At 40.9% G+C, this 25344-nt stretch overlaps 2 protein-coding genes across 2 annotated transcripts; one reads left to right on the top strand and one right to left on the bottom strand.

The window, feature by feature from the left end:
- Positions 1–4946: 4946 nt before the first annotated feature.
- On the top strand, positions 4947–9278 carry fam174b (family with sequence similarity 174 member B). Its single transcript, XM_006789373.3, has 3 exons — positions 4947–5652; positions 6359–6490; positions 7271–9278. Exons 1-3 carry the CDS (start codon positions 5369–5371, stop codon positions 7272–7274), a joined length of 420 nt encoding a protein of 139 aa, XP_006789436.1. The 5' UTR covers positions 4947–5368; the 3' UTR covers positions 7275–9278.
- st8sia2 (ST8 alpha-N-acetyl-neuraminide alpha-2,8-sialyltransferase 2) lies at positions 8741–23841 on the bottom strand. Its single transcript, XM_006789374.3, has 6 exons — positions 23444–23841; positions 21949–22005; positions 19340–19480; positions 18988–19245; positions 16345–16638; positions 8741–12513 (listed from the first exon to the last, which is right to left on the bottom strand). Exons 1-6 carry the CDS (start codon positions 23539–23541, stop codon positions 12201–12203), a joined length of 1161 nt encoding a protein of 386 aa, XP_006789437.1. The 5' UTR covers positions 23542–23841; the 3' UTR covers positions 8741–12200.
- Positions 23842–25344: the final 1503 nt, after the last annotated feature.

Below are 25344 nucleotides of genomic sequence, written 5' to 3' on the forward strand. Positions count from 1 at the left end.
TAAAAGAAATGTCCTCCTTTTTTTTCTTTCTTCGGCTGAGCTCATGCCACGTTAAAAACAGCATATTTAAAACATTTTCGTAAATGAAAGAAGTTAACAAAACATTTTGTTGGCCAAATGTAGCTGTATATTTGTCAGATAGAGCTACATTAGGACGCTAGCTAGAAGTCCAAGTGAACTGCTGGTATATGAGAAATTTTTGTACGAATATTGTTATTAACATTGGCCACGAAGCTACAGTTAGCTTATTGAGGGCATACCAACACTTGAATCTAGTGTGTGCTTTCAGGCTACCCTTTTTTCTTTTATTTTCTCACAAATCAAATGTGAAATAGTGTGTTGTTGTTGGGGGGGTTTCTTTACCATAATGCTGGCCTTCTTTGACCCCCTTCCTTTTTATGGCCTTAAAGGCTTGCCGGGAGCCTTAATAACACTTTATTAAGTTATAATACATGTTTTTTGCTACCATGTGAACTCAGCTTCATTGAGGCCCTGCACACAGTCTTTCTTAGCGTAAGATGATGCCATGCTAGATGTGCTATGAAATTAACTTTTTGTTAGTTTTGAACAGAAAATTCTAATATTTAACTGCATAATCCCCCCCCCCCCCCCCCCAAAAAAAAAAAAAAAAAGATTAATTGAATGGACTGGAAAGATCAAATCTACTTCAGAGTTAAGACATACATGAGAATGTAGTGTGAAACACATGATATAAGCACAGATGTGAAATAGATAACAGAAGTCCACACTGCTTCTGACAACCTGGCAAAAATCAACTGATTTCAGCCCATCATTAACCTTAACTGCAAATAAACAAAAAGAAATAGAAAGGAAAACTCAAACTAATAATGTAATGGATGCATTGAGAAATCTAATGAGAACAGCCAAACATGGCAAGCTTGGCTTGTTCAGTGCATGCAGCCTTTGTTGGACACTATTTGTTGAAGACTCTGGTATGCATGCACTCCACCCCCATCGTGGGCCAATGAGATGCTCCACACAGCAGCGCATGCTCTTTCCAGTGGAAAATTTCTATAAAAAGATCATCAGCCTAGCAACAGGAGTGCCCTGCTGAGGTATTACAAATTCAGACGCCTCAAGTGAAGTGACCATGGCCTTATTTTAAATGACTGGTTGGATGGATGGTCCTTCCTGAATGCTGAAATCTAAATATTGTGCTCTGAGAGACTGACAGGGGGAAACTGTGACCCAATTGTACAAGTGCCACTCCTATTTGGTTCTTAAATGTGTTTATTATAATGTTGCTTTTTGTAATGTCCTTAATGTGGTGTAGTTACAGTCATGTAAGATTTTATATTTATGTATAGATTCCAGTTTTAATGAAATGAATAAATGTATTTTGGTAAGAAAATAGCACGTAGAAGAGGTTTTTAAAACCTGTACATACAACTTCACAAGAGATTTGTGTCTCCTCCTGGGACCATACTGAGGCTGTTTCACTTACTGGGCAAATGTATGAACAACACTAAACTATAGAGCCAGTAAACAAGTGGAAAACTCACTCTCCTTAATTTAAATATGGAAAAGTATGATACATGTAGTACATTTTATTGACAAAATGACCTGTAAATCAAAGATAATGGAGGGTGTATTTGTGCGTAGTTTGGTAGGAAAATGGTAGGAAATCATAAATTAATCACTTTTTCATTTCTATGGAAAATAGTGTTATTAGAATACTTTAAACACATGTGTTAGCATATGACGGACTACCGTTTATATATGTTAGTAAATGTATGGATAAATGATATATAGAGTGTCCGACCTACCTTTTTTAAACTGTTATTTGTGGTGTTTTTTATGTGTATGACTTGCAACTTCTTTTCTTCATCCTTTCTTAACAATTCTTTAAAGAAATTGGAGTTTTGGGGAAACTAGGCTTATAATGGTAGCTTTAGAGATGAAAAAGGTAAAGTGTAAAGTGTTAACATTTATCTTGAAACACATGTTCTCAGAATTGAAACCTGTAAATGCAGTTGTAGAAAGGTGTGGATGTTGTCGGTTCTAGCAAAGACTGACCCAACAATGGTGTGTATTTACACAGAGGTTGCAATCTATAGCGCAAATAAGATTTAAGTTGACATAAGAACAGGTTCTTATGTTTGATTTTTCACTTTGCAAGATGTGAATACACACAAAATGTGACAGTCAAACAAGGAAATTAATACTTAAACCATCTTTGAAGGTAAAGAAAAATAAGATTCAAAATAAATACCATGGATTATAATGAGCATATTTCATAGCACAGGTATTATAGATCCTATAGAGTATTGATGTGTTTCAATCTAGTTTAAGGAAATGCATGACATGATCGCCTCAGTCATAACCTGAGCTGTTTTTCTGTGCAAAGTTCAAGCCCTGTTATCAGGATATGACAATATCCTTGTCAGCTAAAAATTTGTATCCTCCCTTTTGAAACAAACTCTTGCCCCACATGGGGAAAATAAGCAAATACATCTAAGCAAAAATGATTATACGTAATATACATCCAGCCTTTGGACAGTTTATAATGGTTGTTTTGTGTGTCTGTCTGGTATTTGTGCTTCACTTAAGCTCCTCTGACATTATTGTAATTTGCGTACAAATCCGTGTTAGGTCTTACGTCATAAAATTCCTCTTCAAATATGAAAAAAGAGTCAACCACTAAATGGATTGTTTGCTTCAAAATGCCTCTGATTCTCGAGGTTTTCGCTAAACAGAGTGTGTGCTGCATGTTGAAACCTCATCTGAGGAGAAAAATGCTTGCTCTATTATTATTTGGTGCTGCCATCTGGTGGACCCTGTTCAGATTAAAGAGTTCTAGTAAGGGAAATGTACAAAAATACAGAAATAATTAAACACACCACACACACAATCAGCTTTTGTCTTTGTTTTCATACACAGGGAGTCCCCACAGGTTTGTCTGATGTCTACATCTACTGTAGTTTTAAGTTCCTTCCTTACTCTCAGTTACAGACAACCCTTGTAAAAATAACTTGTAAATATCGCTTCTTTGTATTTTTTATTTTTCTTACAATAATTCTGGTTAAAGACGTGTTTTTTTTTTTTGTTTTTTTTGTTTGTGTTTTTTTTTTTTTTTTGGGGGGGGGGGGGGGGGGGGGGTCATTATTTGCATCAATTTTAAGACAGACCTAAAGACACTGATTTAGTTTTTTTAATCCTTACTGATGTGGTTGTCAGTGGTTATCACTGACCCACTGACTTCTACGTATTTTCTGCTCAAGATTCCCAGGAATTTGCGGTCGTGAACCCGGTGTCTGCTGCCTTGTAAAATTGCGTATGCTACGGGCCACCGTTAGAAGGGAAAAGGGCTGCCTTCAATACAGTCGGAAATTTGGGAACTACCAATCGACCTTTAAATGTGCTTGAAGAAGTCAGGATACTCTTCAACCCATGAACCGTGTCAGAGAGCAATGATAAAGTAAAATTGTCCAGGACTTTACGTTGACTACATACCTGCAGACAAGTTGAGTTTGCATTTATTCTTAGATTAATTTTTATACTACTTACATAATGTTGAATTTTGATTACAGCTATCAGGACAATTTCACTGTGAAGAAATTATGGTATGTGTTTTTGCTTAAACTTGGACATAAATGTTTACCCCACCCTATTTAACTGTTTGTGTGCAGGTGGTCTGGTAACAATGAAAACCACATTTCATGGAGCCATAAACGTGTACACATGAACAGAAATTCACATGTTGTTCTAAAATCACATATAAATAAATGAAAACACTGTAAAATACCAAGAAAAGTAGCTTTGGATGGGACAGAACAAACTGTTTTTTAATTTCCTTCAATAGCTCTTTAAAGGCTGATGACTAAAAATGACCATTTTCTAAAAATTGAATACATTTAAAAGCTGTTATCTATTAACACTGAAACCACATCAGTAGCCAGTATCTTGAACTGTGAAGTAGATGGGTCACAGCAACATAAAACCACACCAGGCATTGTTTCTGTCAGCTAAGGAAAGTCTCATCCACACTTCTAATCAGTGTTGGTCAAGTTACTTGAAAAAAGTAATCAGTAACTAATTACTGATTACTTCCCCGCAAAAAGAATCCCGTTACTTTACTGATTACTTATTTTCAAAAGTAATTAATTACTTAGTTACTTTTTAAACACGATTTACAACCTGAATAGGTGATAAAGCGATAGATCTTTCAGCCCAATTCTACTTTTTCTGCATAATCCATCATACAAAATGTGATCAAATGGAAAAGTCTCTTTTTTTAAACTTGTTTTTATCAGTTTTAATCTTTTAACTTTATGCATCAAGCAAAATTGTAATTATATGCAACATTCTCTGACTTGAAGAAATTAGTTTAACATTTAAACCTATTTTCTGCACATTCCAGCACATAAAATAAAATATTTTTTTGTGTTTACACTCACTCTTTCAAATAGATGCAAGTAAAACACAGCAGAAAATAAATAAAGTCAAAGACTCAGTAGTCCTGTTGCTCTATTTTCACCTGTAAAGCAGGAGTGGCGTAGGCGGAAGTTTACCCTGGTGCAGGTGTGTCGCAGCGGTCAGCTGAAGAATCCGCGAGTTTCTCTGTGAATTTCCCATTACGTCGTTGCGCACTCGGAGCTTGTTTAGGGTTTTTTTCGCTGTAAAAAGAAGTTTTCTTCCCACGCACAGCAGACACTAATGTTTTTGTCACTTTTTATGCAATCAAAGTCAAAGTAAGGTCAGTACTTCCACGTTTTAAACGTGGAGAAAATGTAATCAGATTAATGTAATCATCTCTGCTTCTAATAACTTCTAATAATTCAAAATATGAGCCGTGTTGAAAGGAAATCCATGAAATTGGACCTGCACATTTCTGTGATATGTCTCTTGTATTTTATGAGCTTTTTTATTTATTTTTTATTAAGGTAAGCAACTAACAGGTCAAACTAAAGTTGCCTGCATAATTTTTCCCCCAATCGCACGAAGTTGTTGAAATTACACGATTAGCTTGAACGCAGCACAAGCCCACATAACGCTCTTCTTCAGCACCGGGAACAGCGGGTCAGCCTGCAGAGCTCTTCCGGAGGCGGATAATCCCCTTCTCTGCGCGAAGTCCTCTTACAGTCAGGAAGGGATCGCTGTAGCTCCCCTCGAGAGGAACACGTTTTGGGATCAAATGCAAGTTACGACGGGGGAAGCGCAGCTTTGAGGACAGCTTGGACGTGTAGAGAAATGTCTGCGCACCTCTCCCTCTGGCTTTATTGTGTAAACAACCAAATCTGACACCGATAAGCGGATTCTCTATAATGTGACAGCTGCTGTCGCCTCTCATCTATTTCGGGAGAAACTACGGGCAGTATCCCGCTTGCGTTTTTATTATTTCAGGACAATGGTGGCACATAACCTGGCCTTAACCTTTATTGCCGCGGCTCTTTGGGGGGTCAGCGGCGAACTACTGCTCACTCCTTCATCTGCGACGCACTTAAATTCAACATCATCATCATCATCATCCGTCATCAGTCAAGATTCACTGACTAACAATGCCACGGATGCTGCCGTGGGATCCCGGATTTCATCTCTAATGACGTATCTTCCGACCCTGAAAAACATTGTTATTTTCATCTGCGTGTTAACAGCTGCTCTCATCACGTGCCTGGTCATCAAAGTGGTCAGGTAGGCAGGTTGGCGCAGAAAAAACAAATCAATCATTGCAACGGTTGTTAAACTGTAAAAGTAAAAGTCATGCAGACATTATGAGAGCAGGATCGGCATATCGCCGATTAGTGTTGTTTATACATTTGCGTGTGGTTGTTTTGTCCCCGTTTGATGTGATGGAGAAGGGTCTGGGCCTGTTGATTTTCCTCTTACGGGGATTTCTAGGCACTGATAAGTTTAACGTCATACTGCCTTATGTAGTCGTTTTATGTGCCTGTAAGCGTTGAATCTAGTGAAGTAGGCTACATTGTTACTCTGTTTACATTTCTCTGATTGCACAGTTTATTTTCGGGCTCATCCAGGTCAGATTTAATTCTGCTAGTTTCTGTTTTCCTTTGCAGTCAGACTGTTGATCATATTTCTAATTAATCAGTGAGGGGTTTTTTGTCCCTAGCATTTAAGAAGTTGATGTAAATAAAAACAGTGTAAGATTGAATAAACTGGAACTTCTTATTTGGGAGGTTGGCGCTTACTTAAGCAACTGATTATCACCATTTTGACATAATAGTTGCCCAACTTTTTGGGCCAGTCTGAGCACTTTAACACACTCCATATGGCAGAAGTAAAGGAAGATTACAACTTCGGGTGGCAGGCTTTGTGATCCAAAAGGCAAAGTTTTAATCCTCTCGCTCACCTCATGTGTGTCGGTTGTCTTTTCTCGCAGATCTGGCAGAAGAATCAGGAAGACTCGGAAGTATGATATTATCACTACACCTGCAGAGCGCGTCGAGATGGCACCTCTCAATGAAGAAAATGATGAAGAGGATGACTCAACCCTTTTCGATGTCAAATACAGGTTGGTTTGTTTTTATTTCTTTTGGATCACTTAAGCAATGACAAGTTCATTATGTTACATTCATCATATTCCAAGCAGAACCAGAGGAAAAACTCCTTTTCTTTAATTTCTACTGGTCACATAAGCAGATAAGAAAGAAAACATGAGAGCCTCATGACACTGAGAATGTTCTATGTGTATCAGAGAAGATGGGCTGGCATGTAGACGTGGATGAGATGCTGACCATGAGAAGCAAAGTGCCATGAGTACTAAAAATGATGGCCTTGAAGACAGATCGTACGTTTCTTTGTACAGGTTCTTACACAGCAAATGTAAGGTTAATGTAGATTTTAAAACACTGTTACGTTTTCCTCAGGTGCCTTAATCTTTACTATTACAGCCATAAAATGCTGAAACCCTGATTTGCTTATGCAAAGCAGATTGTATTTTGGTTTTGACTGTGAAATTTTGCACAACGGCAAATTTACCAGCCGTCCTGGAATTTTTTTTATTTTTATTTTTTTTAAGTACAAAGCTTGATTTAAAAACTGTGTGTTTGACCAGCTTTGGTCATGCTAAAGAAACACACTACTTTGAGGAAAGACTACTTTAATTCTAATGCACTGTTGACTTTAGGTCTCACCCTTCCGTGCTTTCCATTGTTCACACAGTCACTTCCTCAAAGGGACGCCTTGTTTAGTTGACATTCCTGACTTCCAATTCAGGCAGGACTCTTGAGGGGCAAACACACTTCCTCCTCACTGTGTGCTCGTTAAGTAACTCTAAGTTTCTGCTTTGCAGGTGAATACCGGCGTGGACGTCAGCGTGTTTGAGCTGATGACTCCCACTTGGCCCGGGACAAGTACAAGTGATTTCCTGTACTTTTTTTTTTTTTTTGGGTGTGTGTATGTGTGTGCGCGCGTTTCCAAGTCTTACCATATCAGCAACTTAATGCTGTCTGTGCATGGCTTGTATCTGTGGTTAAATAGTGTTTTGACATCACTGTTCGCTGCTTTGCTAAAGCTTCTATCACGTGAGCCAAATAATCTCCCAGGTTATTTCTAATGTTAGAGATAAGGAGGCTCCAAAAGTCTTTCAGGAATCCTTGGTCTGGAGTTGAGTCGTTTCCAAATAAATACATGGTGGTCACTACAGATCATCGCCTAATGCGTAAAGTATTCATTTACCAAGAGTACTTTCTTCAACTGTAAAATTTAATTGATATTTTTTTAACCAAAACCAAATATTACCCATATGTACTAACCACTTTGTTGTGCGTATATACTGTTAAAGGCTTTCCGGTCAGGAGTTAGCATACGCTGCATATATATATATATATTTTTTTTACCTTGTGTTCTTTCAGACATTCCTGTTTCGCTGCTATCACAGCTGACGTTGACCTTTTAAGGTTATCAGATTTGACTCGAAGTGCAAAGACTTTTTTTGTCATATTTATGGAGTATATACCAGTTTGCTATGAATGTGAATCTGCTGTTATCGAGTGCGCTGAAACACGCTTAATCCTTAAAAAAGGAACCGCTGAGCAGGATCGGCGCTGCCTGTGGAGACTGCGGTCATGCCGCCACAGTGATTAACATGCGCCCTGTATCTTATTTTCAAGGCCAAGTTAAAGTTTGACTTTTCAGGGTCAAAGTCCAGTTACTCGCTTTAAAAATATCCCCAAATTTGATATTCTTTATACGAGCTAACAAATTAAAGTCCCTCACTGTAATATCCACTAATGGCTAACTGACTTCTTCTCATAAAAGAAGAAATTTTCCTGGGCTATGATTGTATTAAAGGCCACTTTTGACATTTGGGGTAAAGTGATTGTTACTTTTTATAAATACTATACCACTATATTAAAAACTCATACTAAAAAAATTAAATTACAATTATCTATCTTAAGTTTTATTCAAAGTGAATGAAAGGAAAAGCAGAGGAGATCACAAGACACTCACGTCTCCGTCTGCCCAATAACGATAATTACATTGTTTGAGGAGCGAGGCAGAACAGACACAGATGAGCTTTTCTGCAGCACACGGTCGCGCGGTTGCCGTCTGTGACCTTCTCTTTTAATCCAAACTGTTATCTGATAGTGCACTGTGGCCTGCAGGTGCAGCTGTTTCCAAATGACCTCCATCTTCGGTTTAATAAGAAAATAAAAAGACTGCCGTGACCAAACTTGCACAATCAATTTATCGTTTTCTTTCTCTCCCCACGCCCGTCTGAAATAAAGTGGTTTTGGCATTTTGGGTAAAACTGGGTGTGTTTATTGTCTTGACAGAATCATTCATTGAATCATATGTGAATCAAACTTGTAAACATACTGTATTTTTTTTGAAATATGATGTTCTGTAATATTCCTCAAGCTGGCTGCTGTTATTTACTGTTTTCCACTTTTTCTCTTCTGTCCCGTGTCTTTAACTGTTTGTGCAGAAAGCTGCAGATCAATGTGTTTGTGCCTGCTCAGACAAAGATGCCAACCTTTATCAAAGTTTTTCTTTTTCTTGTCTGGAGTTGTGTGAAATCATGGAAAAACTTCACCGAATCATCTGCTGCAGACGGTCGCTCGTAAAGAGGAATTAAAGCTGTAGTGGTGAAACTAATTTCCATGATTCCGCATTTTACCCAAAAACAAAAAAGAAAAAAAAAATTACAAGTGGAACTGTTTTAAAAGTTTATAGTAAACAAGCCCCTGCTTGGTTTCTGACACAGATGTGCGTGTAGCCCTGTCTGTTTCCTCAGTTTCCATTTATTTGAAAAACCACTGAAATAAACCCGCTTCCTTTGAAGTGTCAAGGAAAAATTTTGTGTATTTTTTTTGCCACAGAAAAGTACATTCACGTTGTCATAAATGCACACGTTAAGCATCAGTGAGTCACACTGAGGATCATAAAAATGAACAAAAAGACTGGAATATGCTCAAACTGTATCCATCAACACAAGACAAACATGCAAAAGCGAGTATTAGTTTGCTGTAATTTGCACATTAAACAGATGTTAACAGGGTATGTGGGGAGGAAAAGCAAGATAAAAACTGTACAATCGTCAGAGCAGGGAACGTGTGAGAAAGTTTTTCTCATCTGTGGCAAACTCCACATTCTGGGTTAATTAACTTAATAGTGTTGGTCACAAACCGTTTCTATTTTTGCCAAAGTCAGACAAGCTCACACAAATAAACCTTTCATTGCTTCAGACTGCTGACGTCTCTAGTACAACTTTCATGTCTATTCTTAACCTAATTGGCGGCGTAATAAGGCCGACATGCAAGTCAACAGGCGCATCCTGTCAAAACAACACTTTCTGTGGACAAATCACATGGCTGAGAGCGCATGAGAGGCTGTTTGTTTAGCTATGGAGCTCTTGGAATATTTCAAATGCTTCCTTTAATTTTCTATAACAGAGGCGTATTGTTACAGAAAAATACCCAGAGCTTCTTGGCCAAAATGTCAACATCGAGATAACTCAAAAAAAAAAAAAAAAAAGCCCAAAACAAAACCCCTTTTGATGAGGTGGATCCTCGAAGTACAAAAATATAATTTAATCTTGTGTTAAGATGTTCCCGTTTGAAAAGCCAGTCGACTACTGGCCTTAAAATGTACATAAAAAGGAGTTTCTATCCTGACCAGAGGCCTACGACGAGACGTTTTTTGCATACTCTGTTTTTATTTTAAATTGATAACTAGGTTAAAGAACTCACAGCCAAATAAAACCTTTTATAGTGTCTGGGCATGGGGATGGTCCACTTAGGGACTGGTGGAATTTATTTATTATAGGCACAATACTATGTATCAAACTATTATATTGGTTTAATACTAATTCCAAACATGCTCTACAAGAAAAATGAACACATCACTCTACCTCCGTATTTCTTAAAGTGTGACCTGTGAGCCCGTAGCAGCTCTTGGTAACATGCTACGAGGTCTTTCAGGGCAACAAAGAAAGAAATGCACTAGTTTATATTTAACTAATCCACACATCAAACTATCCTTTACACTCACTGGCCACTTCATTAGGTTACCTTACTAGTAAGCTGCCTTAATGCTTTATGGGATATGTGCTGGAAACATTCCCCGACCACCCGTCGTGGTCTCCTGTCGCTGTGCCCCGTCTGCTTCAAGGTGCAACGTGTTGTGTGTTCAGAGAAGCTCTTCTGCATACCTGGGTTGTAACAATAATTTGAGTCAGCTTAAAGCAGTCTAGCCATGCTCCTCTGACCTCTGACATCAACAAGGCATTTCCACCCAAAGAACTGCTGCTCACGATCCAGTGAGCTCCTCTCTTTATCAGGCCATTCTCTGTAAACCCTACAGATGGTTGTGTGGGAAAATCCAAGCAGATCAGCAGATTCTGAAATACTCAGACCAGCCTGTCTGACACATTCAGAGTCACTTAAATCACCGTTCTTCCCTATTTTGATGCTCAGTTCAAACCTAAGCAGGTCATCTTGACCACATTTGCCAACATTCCCAAATGCACTGCTGCCTCGTGATTGGCCGATGAGATATTTGCGTTAACAACCAGTTGAACAGCTGTGCCTAACAAAGTGGCCAGTGAGTGTAGCAGCACATATCTGTGTTACAGCCATTATAGCAGACTAAACCTTTCTACCACTGACATATATAGCTGGTGTCAAGAAATGCAACACAGAACATATTAAATGTCGCAAAAAGTCAATTAAAAACACAAATAACAGACACGTCACACACATTTCCAGTGTTTGTGATGTGTGCAGACCTCCTCTCCCTACATTGGTCATAAAAACCTTGAGAACCCTTGCTCCACATGAATAAAGGCATACAGATGTCTAGCTCGGGGTCCTCTCAGTGATATTTCACTGAAATAGCTGCTGATTGCGACTTCATGTTAATTTAAAAGCACATTATGGAGCTTGCTTGTTCCCAGGTTTGTAAGGAAGCCAACGAATACATTCATCTCAAAAAGTAAACCTCTTCTTACTACAAACATCCAGCTACTGTCTCGCCATCCGGTGAGGAAACAGGGCTGGTGCTCTTTGAGGAAAGTTTACATAGTGGGTTTACCGTTGGCAAAGTCTAAGTAAACATTCGTATGTGAACAGCTGGTACACTCCTCCATTATGCTCACGCTTTCCTTTCTTGATTTGGTTCTCAAGGTAACCTGACTTTATTAGACGGTGGCTCTGGTTTATTGGAAGTTTGAGTTTTTGCTTGTTATTAACCTTCTAACATTAAAGTAAGGTTATGTCATAGAAAGCGTTTAAGAGATTCCACTTCAAAGTGTTTTAAAAAGAAATGTTGGTCCCCTTTTTTTCCTCTATCATCATTCTTCCTGATTATTAAGTGCTTCCATCTTGTGGCTCAACAGGCGAACCAGTAATTTAACAGCTCACAAAACACCCCTAAATTCAGTCTTATCATCACAAAGTTGGAATATGAATTTCAGAGCCAGCCTTATTAACTTTTAACACTTGTGGGATGTCAGCTACTTTTAATTTAGAATATAAAAATGAAATTATATTCATTAATTTATTTAATCAACACACATACAGACGCGCAAAAAAAAAAGAAAAAAAAGATGTGCTTATGGAGAGACCTCAGGCCTGAGGGTGGAGTTGGTCACTCTTTGAGCTTGAAATAGAAAAATTGTTCATTCCAGCTGTTGAAAATAAGTTAATTCAAGTCTCATAAAAGTGCTAGCAACGAGAAAAACTGCTCGTATTCAAGTCTGCTTGCTGCAGAACCTTCTGCTATTTGCTCTGGAGATCTTTCTGTGGTCTCTGCTGGATGCCACAAACCCCAGTGTGGAGCCGTAGCGCCCCCTGTCTGTGCAACGTGCTCAGGGTCCTGAACTCCAAAGGCATGGTGTGAGGACTCGAGCTGGAGGTGTACTCATATTTGAGGGTGTCGTAGTAGTGGTATTTAACCGGTTTGCCTTGCGGGTCGAGCGGAAAGGGCCAAAAGCCGTAAAGGTGGATCTCCTCGCAGAAGCGAGTGGCCATTGTGTACATGAGGAGGCCGGTGGTCGGACGTTTGATGTGGACGTTGTTCGTCAGCCAGTACCTGCAGATGCAGACAGAGACAGAGCTGTAAGATAAGACATTCAGGGACAAAACAGGAGACACTCGGACAGAACCAGAACAAAAGGATGAGCAATTAAGGTGTCCATAACTCTTTTCTGGGTACACAGTGAGCTCTGCATTCACTGGGAAGAACCACTTTTCTCCTTCAGTAAGAGGAGGAGTTGAATCCTGCGTGACACAAGCAAAAATAGAGAGTTTGACCGACACCTTTCTGATGTAAACAACAACACACTGGCCTCGCAACTGTCTCGCATATTCCTAAAGTCTTCTGTAGGTCAGTTGGTTTAATAATTTCAGTCTTTCAAACGTGATGACTGGCTGCTTTCTTCCCTCTCTCTCTTTTACCTTTGAGTTTTCCACTGGTGATTGGTTGAAGCTGTAGGAAATGGGATTTTTAATTTTGTGACCCTTTTAAAAACAGTGGTTTACAATTATTGCAGTTCTATTGTTAAGCACAAGGCTGGTAGCATCTACAGGGGAAAGAAAATAACTTCTATCTGTCGAGAGTTGGATTTTTTTCACTGCAGTTGCAGATCTGCAGTAACTCCTGGCTGCTGAATTTGACATGAAATCAAAAATATTTAGGTGGACGATTTTTTTATGTTTTATTTTTTTTGCAGAGAGTTGCTGAGCAGCACAGACTGTATGTTCTTTTCATCGCGTGAGCCTTTTTAACAAAAGCTGCAGACGCTACAGCTGCTCTGCACGACTATTTTCTCTACCTGAGGTGACTAGCAGCTCCTGTGACAGTGACGCGCCACACGCTCCCCTCGGGAGCAGCTTCGGGGACAGATGGTCACACGTTCGCTTGCATCAGTTTCATTTTCCTTTCCAGTCACTGGCCCATTTGTCCAGCCTTGAGGCCACAACAGCCTCTCCTCTAACACCCTCTACAGTTAATGTGGAAGCTCGTGTTGAGATGCAGCAGCAGTAACCTCCCACTCTAATCAGCTCATGAGCCGTGCAGGACAAACAGTGGGCAGGAGAACAGGGTTTAATTATCAGTGGCATCATCCGAGGTGAGATTTGAGATTTGGTTGCGGTGAATATGAGCACATAAGATTTATTCTCTACTGCAAACTACCACGATTTAAAGTTCAGCTTTTCCGAGGAAAGGTCAGGGGAGCATTTATCAGGCACGGCTATCGATTTTGGGCAAAGACTGTTTCTTACGGTCTGTAAACAAGAAAAATCAGGGCTGGTTGTACCTCTTTGCAATACCGAGAGTGAGTTGGAGCATAGAAAATCGCATAATTTGGTCACCGACCAGCGGTGGTTGTTAGGCTTTTAACGAGGCAGGAAAGAACCAGGGCAGAGTGTGCTAATGATAACAGAGGCGAGGACACACAAACAATAGCAGAGAGGGATTTTTATAACTGTCCAAATGCACTTTAGGACATTTGGCATCAGTGTAAAGAGGACTTCTTAAAAAAAAATCACTGACAAGCTATTAAATAAAAAAAGATAACAGTAATGATAATAAATGGAATTTATAACATGATTAACCAAATGCACTAAACACAACACATTAAACCACAGCGTAGCAGCTTTTCCTATTATCTGAGCTATTCAGGAGCTCTGGAAAAAGCAGCAGAGGGAACAAATCAACAACATTTGCAAATAATAAGGCAAACTGATCTTTTCACAAGCTCGTATAAATCAGGCTAAAGAGCCGACGGGAACATGTGATCACCGAGATTTTGACTTCGTCTCTTCAGCGAAGCCTCAGCGTGACGCTGAATTGTGAAATGCGTGTATTTGCTTTCTTGCAGAGAATCAAGTCAAACGATTGACTTTATGAACACCATGAGGTCAGTCCACACAGCTTTTTAATGCAGCATCTCTGCTCGTTGCCTGGCAATGTCACGGTGTCGGGTGCAGGACTCGCTGCTCCCTGCTTTTTTTTTTTTTTTTAACCAAGATAGAGTCAAATGGTGGGAGCGCCGTGACTCAATGGAAATGTCATATTATATTTTGGTCCAGCACCACCTCTGACCCCGTGACTTTTCTTTTGATTTCACCATGAGGATGATATTTTGGTTTCATTTTGGAGTGATGATGCAGGTTAACCTCTCCCAGCTGTAACTGGGCAGGACCATCTAATCAAACCACACAGAGCTCCTGTGGGTGATTACGAAACGCTGGGTGACTCTCACACTTTTTAGCCACGGTATCTTTGCTGTGAAGTACAGCAGCTGCTTAAAGACTGGTCTGCTGCACCATGTTGATTACCATGCGTGCTAAGCACTATGGAAAAGCCTTTCCCAAGCATGGTGGGCAGACACAGCACTCAATTTCTGGAGAATTTTTAACTTCCCTCTGTGCTCAGGCAGCTTTAGTGGAAAGTGTGGACAAGGAGATGGACTTAAACACCGTGCGTGTCCTTGTGGACTTGTACTGAATCCTCTCATGCACCCTCCCCTCAAAGCAAGCATTCAGCATTGTGCAGCACTGTTGGACAGAACTAAGCAGCATATCCAAACATTCAACTTGAGCCAAAGAGACCAGGCTAGTACTTTTCCTTTCCTCAAGATATTCACACTAAGCTAAATGCTTCTTACCTGACATGACATCAGACAAGACTAGAGCTGAATCAACATCTGCCTATGTGAAAGAAGCACATTTCCCAAATTGACCCCATCACATATATCCAGGGTTAAATTGGTATTTTATATATAAAGTGGGCCTATTTTATATTTTCCTTATTTTTTTGTCACAGTGCTCATTTTGGGAAAAAGAAACCCATTTCTTTTCCTCTCTTTTTTTCCGAGTTTCCACAATTTACAACTGTCCCATAAATGTGTCGCAAGCAGGCTATCCTAAAGCTGCAGACTTGAAAAGAGGACAGCTATAAAAGGAGACCGCAACCGAACAAATGAGTGCGATGGTGCCTGTTTAAAACAGCCCTGTGCAGAACAGACAGACCGTCTCAGGAAAGCAAACACATACAATGAGATAAAAGTGTAAACAAAGAAATGTCGTTCATACTTGTTCAGCTGTCTTCGTGAGATTTTCTTTTAATTACATTTTTTAAAAGTTGGCACTTTTCTGTCATGCTTTCAAATTTCAAGGCCCTTTTTGAGGGTTAAGACTAAGCTTAGGGTTAAAATTAGAATTAGGTTCAGGTTAGTGTTTGGCAGTTAGCTGTGATCCTTAACTTAGGGGTGAGAGTCAAAAGTGAAGCACAGAACGATAACGGCACAGCACAGCTGTCACTCTTTTAGTCAAAATCTTGTGAGCCATTCATTCAAATGACGTCAAACTGGGCACTGCACTCAGCCAGGGGCCCCACTAATACCCCTGCAAAATTTGAAGTGGATTGAAAGAACAGTTGGAGAACAGATGGACGGACAGATCGAGAGTCCTCAAATTATTAGAAAGAAGTTATTGTCCAAAATAATACTCAATTTGGCGTTCCCAAAGACAAAAGCACGGACAGTTTCAGCAGTAAGTTGGCTTAAATGGAGGCAGAAGTGAGCTAAAATGGCTTGTTACAAATAGAAGATCAACTAAAGGCTGCACAGTGGGGAGGGACGTTTAACCAAAATAAGCCATTCTTGGAACTGTGAGTCATGCAAAGCTACTCAGTCAGAGACCCAGAATAAAACTATAGGGCTGAAAAATGAGCATATCAGTTTCCCTTGTAGGTAAATTTGATAGGTGGGCCCTTGAGTGGAGAAAGGCAGAGTAGCTTTATCTCACCGACTGCCCCCGGTGATCAGCTGTGCTTAAAAATAGCCACCCGGGCTGCAGATTAGGCTTCGTCAGCCCCTTTGAGTGTGCTGCTCACAGGTGTTCTTATAAGTCTTACCCTCTGACGGCATGGAGAAGGCGCAGCGATGGAAAGGCGGTGCGTATGTCTACGGTGTGCAGCAGGATGAGACGCAGTGCCCACTCCACGCGCTCCTCTCCCCCCTTGGCCATGAAGGCTGGGATCCACAACACGCTGCCGCTGAGGCTTCGAAGACGCCGTAAGAAGCGCTCCTTCCACTCATTGGTGACCAGGTCCTGGAAGGCTCGCTGCACTACTGATGGGTTCATGGTCACCAAGTTGGTGCGCCATCCCACGTCCTGAAAGTATTCCTCCACCGGTGCCAGGTTACACCTTAAAGCAAAGAGCGTTCGGTTTTAACATGGGGAAATAGTCTATTAAACACCTAGAATTTATGCAAATGAATCAAATACATGGTTCGCTAATGATGTGTAAGGCTTTTACAAGTATACAAAAGTAAAGAAAGTCAGAACTTTCCACCTTTATGTTACAGTTAAAGCTCTGATATCCTCTATGAAGGCAACTTTGAAGTAACTTTCACCTCCCTATGTGGTTCTGATTAATGAAACACAGGTGGATAACTGACGGGTTACATTAAGCCAGCAGTCGTGAAACCTTGACGAGAAACTTTTGTTTATTCGTTTATTTTTTCCACGTAATTTAGCAACCATCTGTTTCCCCCACCACCACCCAAAGTCTGAAGAGTGAAACAGAGCAGAAGTAAAGGTGAAATTAAGCAGGAAAGCAGGGTGGCATTTTCTTCATTGATGTTCGTCTCCGCCTGAAAGTAAATGTCAGAAAAACACAAAGCTGGTAATTATCCTCACAGCGAAACATCTCCATTCTGTACAGGGGGGCGGGGAGGAGACATCAGGAGGCCTTGTTGTTAATACGTTTTTATTCTCTTATCTACACACTGATTACAGTGTTTGTTTAGTCTGAGCACTTCAGATCTGCGGGGTTCGTTCATATTTTCAATGATAAATTAGCAGGACTTCTTTACTTTCAGTCAAACTTTCATCATCTGAGACATCAGTGTAAAAAGAATCAAAATTCAGTGCAGTGATTCTTAACTAAAGATTAATGACAAGTTTTATATAAAAGCCATAGGTTATCTAGAGCTGCCTGTCCCAGCTTTTGCTTATCTTTTTAAATTTTAATTCAGTTGTTTCACTTAGTATCCACTGTGACTTTGCTTGTTTCCATTTAGTTTCAGTCTTAGATTTAGTCTTTACTAATTATTGTTGTATGGAGGGAATATGTCAGAGGCATGATTTAGTAAAATCACTACAGGTATTATAAAAACACAGAACTTCTTGAAATCACAGTCTTGTAGAAATTCAGAATCTCAATAAATAAATACATCAAAGCCTCATAAGGCAATTTTTAATTAAACAAAAATGATTTTGTTCTGTAAGCCTCGTGTTTATTTAATTGCTCCCTTTTTGTGACTGGTCAGGGGCCGCCAACGCCATGCTATCTCTTTCATAATCTATTTTTTAAACCGTAATTATAAAGTGAATCACATTTGCCAAATTTGCTAAAACTTCAGCAGGTTTTGGAGTTAAAACTTTAATTGCCACAGATTTGATATATTTTTTTAAAATTAATTAATTAATTAATTTGAGCAAATGAACCCTGGATCTTTTATCTGTGTGGGTGTTCTCCGCTCTGGGGTGTTGTGTTTTACATCTTAATGGTTGCTGTCGCTGTCCACAGCAGCTAATGTACCCACTGCAAAGAACAGCTGGTGCATGATGAGCTGAAGCAATTTATGTACCCCGAACGCTGTCAACCTACTTTGTGGGAACCGAGCGAAGGGCAGGGAACTATTTTTAGCTGCAACATTATCTGCCGATCGGATATGTGAGCACAGAAGCAAATTCCTCCGCTTCTCAAAATGACACATTTCCTGTTCTGTGACTTCAGCCGACCAGGCATGGTTATTATGATGCTGAGGGAGTCTAGAAATCATGACCTCTTCTCATCAAGATACAAGACAGATAGGCATATAACAGACTTTGAGCTATCGATCAACCAGCGCAGTGAGGTGCTGCTTTAATTCTAACAACACTGATTTCTGAGAGGGTGCAGGTTGGGCGGTTCTGTTCGATTATGCCTAACTCCAGAGATAATTTAAACCAGAACACTTTTCTTTTTTCCCCATCTGCCAAATATAATACAGCCTCGACAGGCTTTTTTTTTTTCTTTACCTCTGGTGGCAGGTATGAATGGTGATACATAACCCACTCAGGGACGCGAGCTTGCACCCAAACACAAACAGACCTGGCCGATGGCTTCGCAAACAGCGCGCTCTGCTAAATGAGAGCAGGGCCCAGGAGAACACTGGTGTTTCTCTGAAAAGCACAACGTCTTACAGCTGAATGCAAAGGCTGTTCAAAATGTCAATTTCATGTATAATCGTTCATCAAACAGCTCTCAGCTTGACAGTTGGCTCCCAAATTTAAGCCATCAGAGAAGCTTTGACAGCTTTTTCAAATGCGCAATTAAAATATTTCCAGCCGTGTGGCCACCAGCTATCGATTATCATACTAATATGAATTATACACTCAGTGCAGGAGATAAGACAAGCCTAAAACTCAATTATAGTCCATTTTAACTGCTGTGTTTTATGATTTATTTCAAGCAAAAGGCTTCTAAGACTTAAATCACCCATGCTACCTGATTACAAAGTCATGAGAGTCGATCTCAGGCCCACAGCTGCTGTTTAGAAGGATCCCGGAGTTGCCCACGATGGCACAGCGCCTGTAATGCTGGTTTTTCATGGGGGATACGGTTGGCAAGAGACGGTAGAGATTTTCTGAGATGTTTGTGGTACTGTGGCGATCAAAAACATAGTGGATGATATCTCCCGGTTTCAGCGTGCCCTTCAGAATCGAGATGTCTCTCTCCGGGTCGAGGAATCTCAGAATGTTTTTCCTGTGAAAAGAGAAAATATGCGCCAATTATGACCGCCCGTCTACAGCGAAGTGTAAAACCTTGTGGAGATAATTGTGGAGGGTGATAAAAATACCTGATGAGGTGGGAGAGGGTCTTATTGAAAGTCCAGCTGTTTGACGAGTGTTTGGCAGTGCTATTGTAGATTGGACGGTGACGATATGTGTCCGTGCTTGCTGTTGTCAAAGCAGTGGGGTTTACGTGTACTGCAGCCTTTCTAAATGATAAGAAAAAGTTGTGTTACCAACACACAGTCCAAAAAAATTATGCCTGTTATCTCCTCCATGTATTGTTAGAATTTGCCCCATTCATTTCTAAATCTAAAGGCTGTTATATCAAGCTTTTCCTTCTCCTAACAGACTAAAAACAGAGATGTTGTACAGAATGTAACCAAGAAAAATATGTGAATCTGAGTGTTCCAAGGTAGAGTTACGGTACAAGAAAACTAGATTCAACAAATGACTCCATGCTTTGTTTATTACCGGCTTTGCTCTTTTCCGGTCCCTTGGTTCATCTTCTATGTGTGAAATTTAGTTTCACTTCCTCTTCCTTTAACCCAACTTATTTCTGATTGGTTGCCACTTGCAAACAGAAGGTTTAAACAGCAGATTGCCGATTAGGGCTATTCCCTCTTTGTGATCTAATAGAGAGCCAGTAGGAGAAAATAACATATGAAAGTGAACCTTTTTAGTACACTGAAGCCTGAATTTTTCACATATGGCATTTTTAGTTATTCCCATGCTGGCTCCATTATTTGAAAATTTCGCCATTTTTAATAGGAGCATCTACCATCAGTAAGCCCAGAAAATGAGGAAAAGTAAGATCCAACTTAAGATGAACATTTGAACTGGAACATGACATCTGATGGGGCTGCTCTATCACTGGCCATTTTGATAGGGACACCCGTTCAACTTCTCATTAATGCAAAAATCTAAAAAGCCAATCACATGGAATCCATTTAGGCATCCAGACAAGACACCCTGCTGAAGTTCAAACTGAACATCAGAATGAGAAAAAATGTAATTTAAGTTATTTTGAAAAAAGCATAGTTATTGGTGCCAGATGGGATCTGAGTATTTCAGATTCTGCTGATATACTGGGATTTTCCCATGCAACCACCCTTACGGTTTATAGAGAATGGTCCAAATGGTAAATGGCCCACATTTGTATAGCGCTTTACTTAGTCCCTAAGGACCCCAAAGTGCTTTACACTACATTCAATTATTCACACACTGGCAGAGGCGAGGCTGCCGGACACTCGCGCCCCCAGGCCCTCTGACCACCACCAGTGAGCAAACATGGGGCTAGTATCTTCCCCAAGGATATTTGGCATGCAGCCAGGAGGCAGCCTGGGATCGAACCACCAACCTTCTGATTAGTGGCTGGCCTGCTCTGCCACCTGAGCTACAGCCACCCCGAAAAAGTGAAAAAGCATTGTTGATCTCAAAGGACAATGGTCTGTTGCCTTCCTGTCTGCTCCCAGCTGACTAAAGTAAATCAAATAACCACCTTTAAAAGCAAGGTACAAACAAGAGCATCTCTGAATATAAACATGTTGAACCTTAAAATTGATGTGCTATGGCAGCAGAAGACCACACCTGTGGGACTCCTCTCAGCCAATAACAGAAAACTGAAGCTACAGTTCACATGGACTCAACAGAAAACTGGGAAAACGTTGTCTGGTGTGATGAAAACATGGATCGATCCTGCCTTGTATCAATGGTTCAGGCAGCTAGTGGTGGCGAAATGGTGTGGGGGATTATATCTTGGCATACTCTGGACTAATATGTACCAGCAATACTAATGGCTGAGTACTGATGGTGAGCATGTGAATCCCTTTACAACCACACTGGACCCATCTGTTGATGACTGCTTCCAGCAAGATAACGCAACACATCACAAAGCTCAAATCATCTCAAACTGTTTTTTTTAACATGTCAGTGAGTTCACTGTATACACACAGCCCCCACAGTCACTCGATCCCAATCCAATACAGCACCTTTGCAGAGACAGGAAATTCGCAACATTGATGTGCAGCTGACAAGTCTCCAGCTAATATGTGACGTTATCAAGTCAATATGGACCAAAATCTCCGAGGAATGTTTCCAGCATGTTGCTGAATCTGTGCTACAAAGAATTAAGTCACTTGAAGCAAGAGAATGGTCCAACCCAATGGTAAAAAGGTGTACCTAACGAAGTGTCTGGTGAGCACAAATACTGCTTCTGATTCTTAAGGACTTGCGATAGGCTATATGTAGGTACAGATAATATTACTTCTACTTAAGTATCTGATTCATTCAGCCACTGCTCCGAAAAAGGACCTCCTTGACATGAACAATAACTTAAATGCAGTAAAGTGATGTTCTGCAAAATACTGCAGTTTCCTTAAAGTTAAATCCAGCTTTGCTCACATGGCAGATGTTTGCATTGTCGCATGGATACCACACAAACGCACATACACACACATACTTTGATGGGTATTTATAGCGGCTGTGTCTCGCCTTAAAAAAAAGCTAATGAGACACTCACTGTGACTGACTCACTGTGGCATCATAGCTGTAAAGGATTCAGTGACCAATAGCAAGCGAAAATTACCCAGAGAGGCCATTTAGCTACCCACTGGTGTTCTACAGCTGTGTGTGCGTGTGTGTGTTTGTGTGTGTCTGAGTAGATAAGATTTCAGACCTGTGTGGTTTGGGGATGAGCTGGTGCAAGTTCATCTTCTTTGAATGTCCAATATTTCTGAGTGGGGAAAAAAAAGGTTTAGATTGAATTATGAATCACTTACTGCGGTGTAGATTCTTACACTGAGCTGTATCCAGCAGCAGGCGTACTGTACATCACTCTTACAAGACAGAATAAAGGTGAAAAGCACACATCAAGGCATTTTTAGAGAACTCCATTGTGGACCCATTTGCTGATGTAATGAGGGGAAATGTGGCCTTAATGGGGCCCCATTATACTGAAAGGAAGATTTTCTTTTCATGGGGGAAAAGAGTGATCGCTTTACAAGGGTGTTGAATGCATCAGGCAAAATGCATTTACAGTAAATATACTGTATATGCATTCGGATTGTTAAGCTTCGAGCAATTTTGCAATCGTGACCTTGGTCACATCTAATAGCCGACTTTAAATATAGGAGTGAAGAAGTGAAACACCCGAGTGCTACCGGGGCTCCTTTCATTCGTTTTACAATCCCGGTGGCCTTTAAATATATTGTTATAATCATATTAGCCTGAATTTTATGCAGGAGTGGAATTGGTTCTGGTGCTTCTCCCACGGCAAATCACAAACCAATGTGACCTCATTACAATGTGAGCCACAGCCGGGTAATTGCTTTCAAAACAAAATGTTCTTGCTCAAAGGGGAGAAATGCAAGAAGTCAAAAGCTGCAGAGACGTAGATTTTATTTCTTTAAAGGTGAGTTTTTGTTTTTTGGTTGTTGGGTTTTTTTTTTTGCCATTTAGGTAACAGGACATCTTTACATCTATGTGATGATTATGAAGAGAAGCAGAGGAGGATGTAGCCCTGCTGAAGTCTGGTTGGATTTTTTTTTCTTTTCTTTTTTGGAGCCTGCATGTTATTCATGCTAAATTAAGAATGGATCTTCTTGCAGGTCAAACGCGAGTGTGTGACTTGGAGGAATCCTGCGGCAACATTTCAAACTCTGAAAATGAAAAGAAGAAAAATATATAGAGGAGACCCTCTTTTTTGTCATTCTTTTGCCCCTTCACCCCTTTTGTCTCTCTTACACACACACACACACACGCTTCCCCCTTCTCTCTTTCTCTCCCCCCTCTCTCTTATAGTGTAAATGTATCCTATCCCGCATGCAGCCTGCTGCAAGACAAATAGCCTAATCCTTGGAGACCCAGGCAGGCGGGCTGCTGTAGGAACAGCTGCTCCTGCAGCACCCAAGTGTTACAAATGTAGAAAACAAACCGCGCACACTCCGGCACCCCAAACTCCGAACTTCATTTCAATTCAAATAAACTCGTTTATTCCACTCAGTCAGCCCCCTTATCCCTCCCCTCACATCACACATCGCACCTCAAATCTTCTGAGAAAGCCTGAAGGAAATAACCTGCTGGGTAAGAAAACAATGGGCATCATCTCTCTCTCCCCCCCCCTCTCTCTCTCTCACACACACTGCGTGGATAAATCACGGCGGGATACTTACGCAGTTTCTTCTTCCACTTCTGCAATATCATCAATTATCAAAAGCACAACCAGCAGCGTTACAAAGCCGAACAACAGTGTGCGGAATACAAGCGGCATGGCTGAGAGGGGGGGCAGGCTGCAGCCGCCGGGGGGGCCGGGGGGAGTCCCTCCGTTCAGCGAACACTGACTTAAATGAACCTCCTTGTGTTTTCCATTTAGAAAGCGAAAATCCGCTCAGTCATCTGTGCCTTTGTTCTTTTCGCCAGAGTCGGACACTCCCCGGCGAGCTGCGGTCCTTCCTCTCTCCTCTCTCTCTTCTCAGATGTTCAGTTGTGTGTGTTTCTGTTTCACGACGGGGCGATGCTGCTGCTGCTGCCGCTGCTGCCGTCTCCGCTCTTCCCTCTATTCCCCAGTCAAACTTTGAACGCGTGCACCTACAGAGCCTGCCATGGGAGCAGCGAGATGTGGACCACATGCAGTCTTAAAGGCGCAGGGGCCAAACTCACCCATCTTCACTCCCCCCACCCCCCCCCCACCCCGCCCACTCCACATCCACCATCCACTCAGCCGGTTTGATCTCACTCTCCAGGTTGCTGCTCCAGGTGTTGCTGGCGCACGGAGTGAGGAGAGGTGAGAGACTGCAGCAGTGTGGAGCCAGCTTGCACAGGTGTATGAGGCAAGTGGTTAAAAAAAGAAAAAAAAGAGAAAAATCAGGCATGCATGAATCATCTGAGTGCAGTATTCAAGCAGGCATGTGTGGTCTGAAAACCCACGTTATCAAAATAAAGGTCAAACATCTTTCTGTAGCCGTGTTCACCACTGTTGGAAACTACTTGTGTGCATTTCATAGTCAGCTTTAGTCATTACTTTGTTTAGAGCAGCAGGGAGCCCCATATCTGTCTTAACTCCACTTGAAAATGAATCCCAATTTTCGTCAGTAACAAGAGTGAAATGCACATCTTTGGAAAGGAGATGCGGCACATTTTCTCTTTACCACCAGACCGGAGTAGCATTTGAAAAAAACTGTAAATAGCCTTGCAGCAGTGAGTCAGTGGACAGCGATGTCACTGAAAATGTTCACACATCCAACAAGAAAAGAAGCCAAAACGGATCCCACATCTATCTGCGTCACAGTAGCATTTGAGTGCACCCTGTTTGGCAAATTTCAACAAATAGTATGAAGGGCACAAGGGTGGAAGGAGGTCTGTCAAGTGCATAAAAGACAATCTGTTGTTAACAACTAAACTTGTACTTACTTCACTGGTTGTGAGTCTGCAGGAAAAAGCAGCGTATTGTCAGTTTTTAGTCGATTCAGTGAGTGTTGATCATTTCAGCAGTCATTTCTCTCCACTGCACTTTGTAAATGGGCCAAATATGTAAGAAATCAAAGCTATTGCCTCACAAACAGCAAAGATTACACACAAGTAAAAAATAAAATACACTGCATTGTAAAAACAAAGCATAATTTGCTTTTGTCTTATACAATATCTTATATCTAAAAGTGAAATTGATTAGAAACAGTTCACATTACAGGGCTGTTACAAAAAAGAAGCAGAAGAGCATCTCTGAAGCAGATGTGTGGCAGAAGCCCAGATGTGTGGCAGAAGCCCACACGTCTGCTGCTGCTGCTGGTGTTGGCACATTTTTAGTGTCTGAGCATTGTTTAAACACCGCAGCCTACCTGAGTGCCAAAGTGTCACAAAAAGATGTCCCAACGCTCAAATCACATCAAACTAGAACATAGCTGTGAGTTCACTGTGCTCAAATGGACTCCACAGACACCAGATCTCAATCTAACAGAGCATTTGGGATGTAGTGGAACGGGACACCAGCATCATCAATGTACATCCAACAAATCTGCAGCTACTGTGTGATGCTGTCCTGTCAATATGGACTGAAGAGCATTTCCAGCAACTTGTT

This window comes from Neolamprologus brichardi, chromosome 7 (genome assembly GCF_056152115.1).
Source record: "Neolamprologus brichardi isolate AB-2024 chromosome 7, ASM5615211v1, whole genome shotgun sequence".
Taxonomy (NCBI): Eukaryota; Metazoa; Chordata; class Actinopteri; order Cichliformes; family Cichlidae; genus Neolamprologus; species Neolamprologus brichardi.

What these genes read in the sequence shown, in the direction of transcription:
- st8sia2 (XM_006789374.3), bottom strand. Translation starts at nt 23,541, where the DNA reads ATGCCGCTTGTATTCCGCACACTGTTGTTCGGCTTTGTAACGCTGCTG. An exon ending in CTCATCCCCAAACCACACAG is followed by an intron (nt 19,481 to 21,948) that starts GTCTGAAATCTT and finishes CTTATCATTTAG; the next exon opens with AAAGGCTGCAGTACACGTAA. An exon ending in TCTCATGACTTTGTAATCAG is followed by an intron (nt 16,639 to 18,987) that starts GTAGCATGGGTG and finishes CTTTGCTTTAAG; the next exon opens with GTGTAACCTGGCACCGGTGG.
- fam174b (XM_006789373.3), top strand. Translation starts at nt 5,369, where the DNA reads ATGGTGGCACATAACCTGGCCTTAACCTTTATTGCCGCGGCTCTTTGG. An exon ending in CTGGTCATCAAAGTGGTCAG is followed by an intron (nt 5,653 to 6,358) that starts GTAGGCAGGTTG and finishes CTTTTCTCGCAG; the next exon opens with ATCTGGCAGAAGAATCAGGA.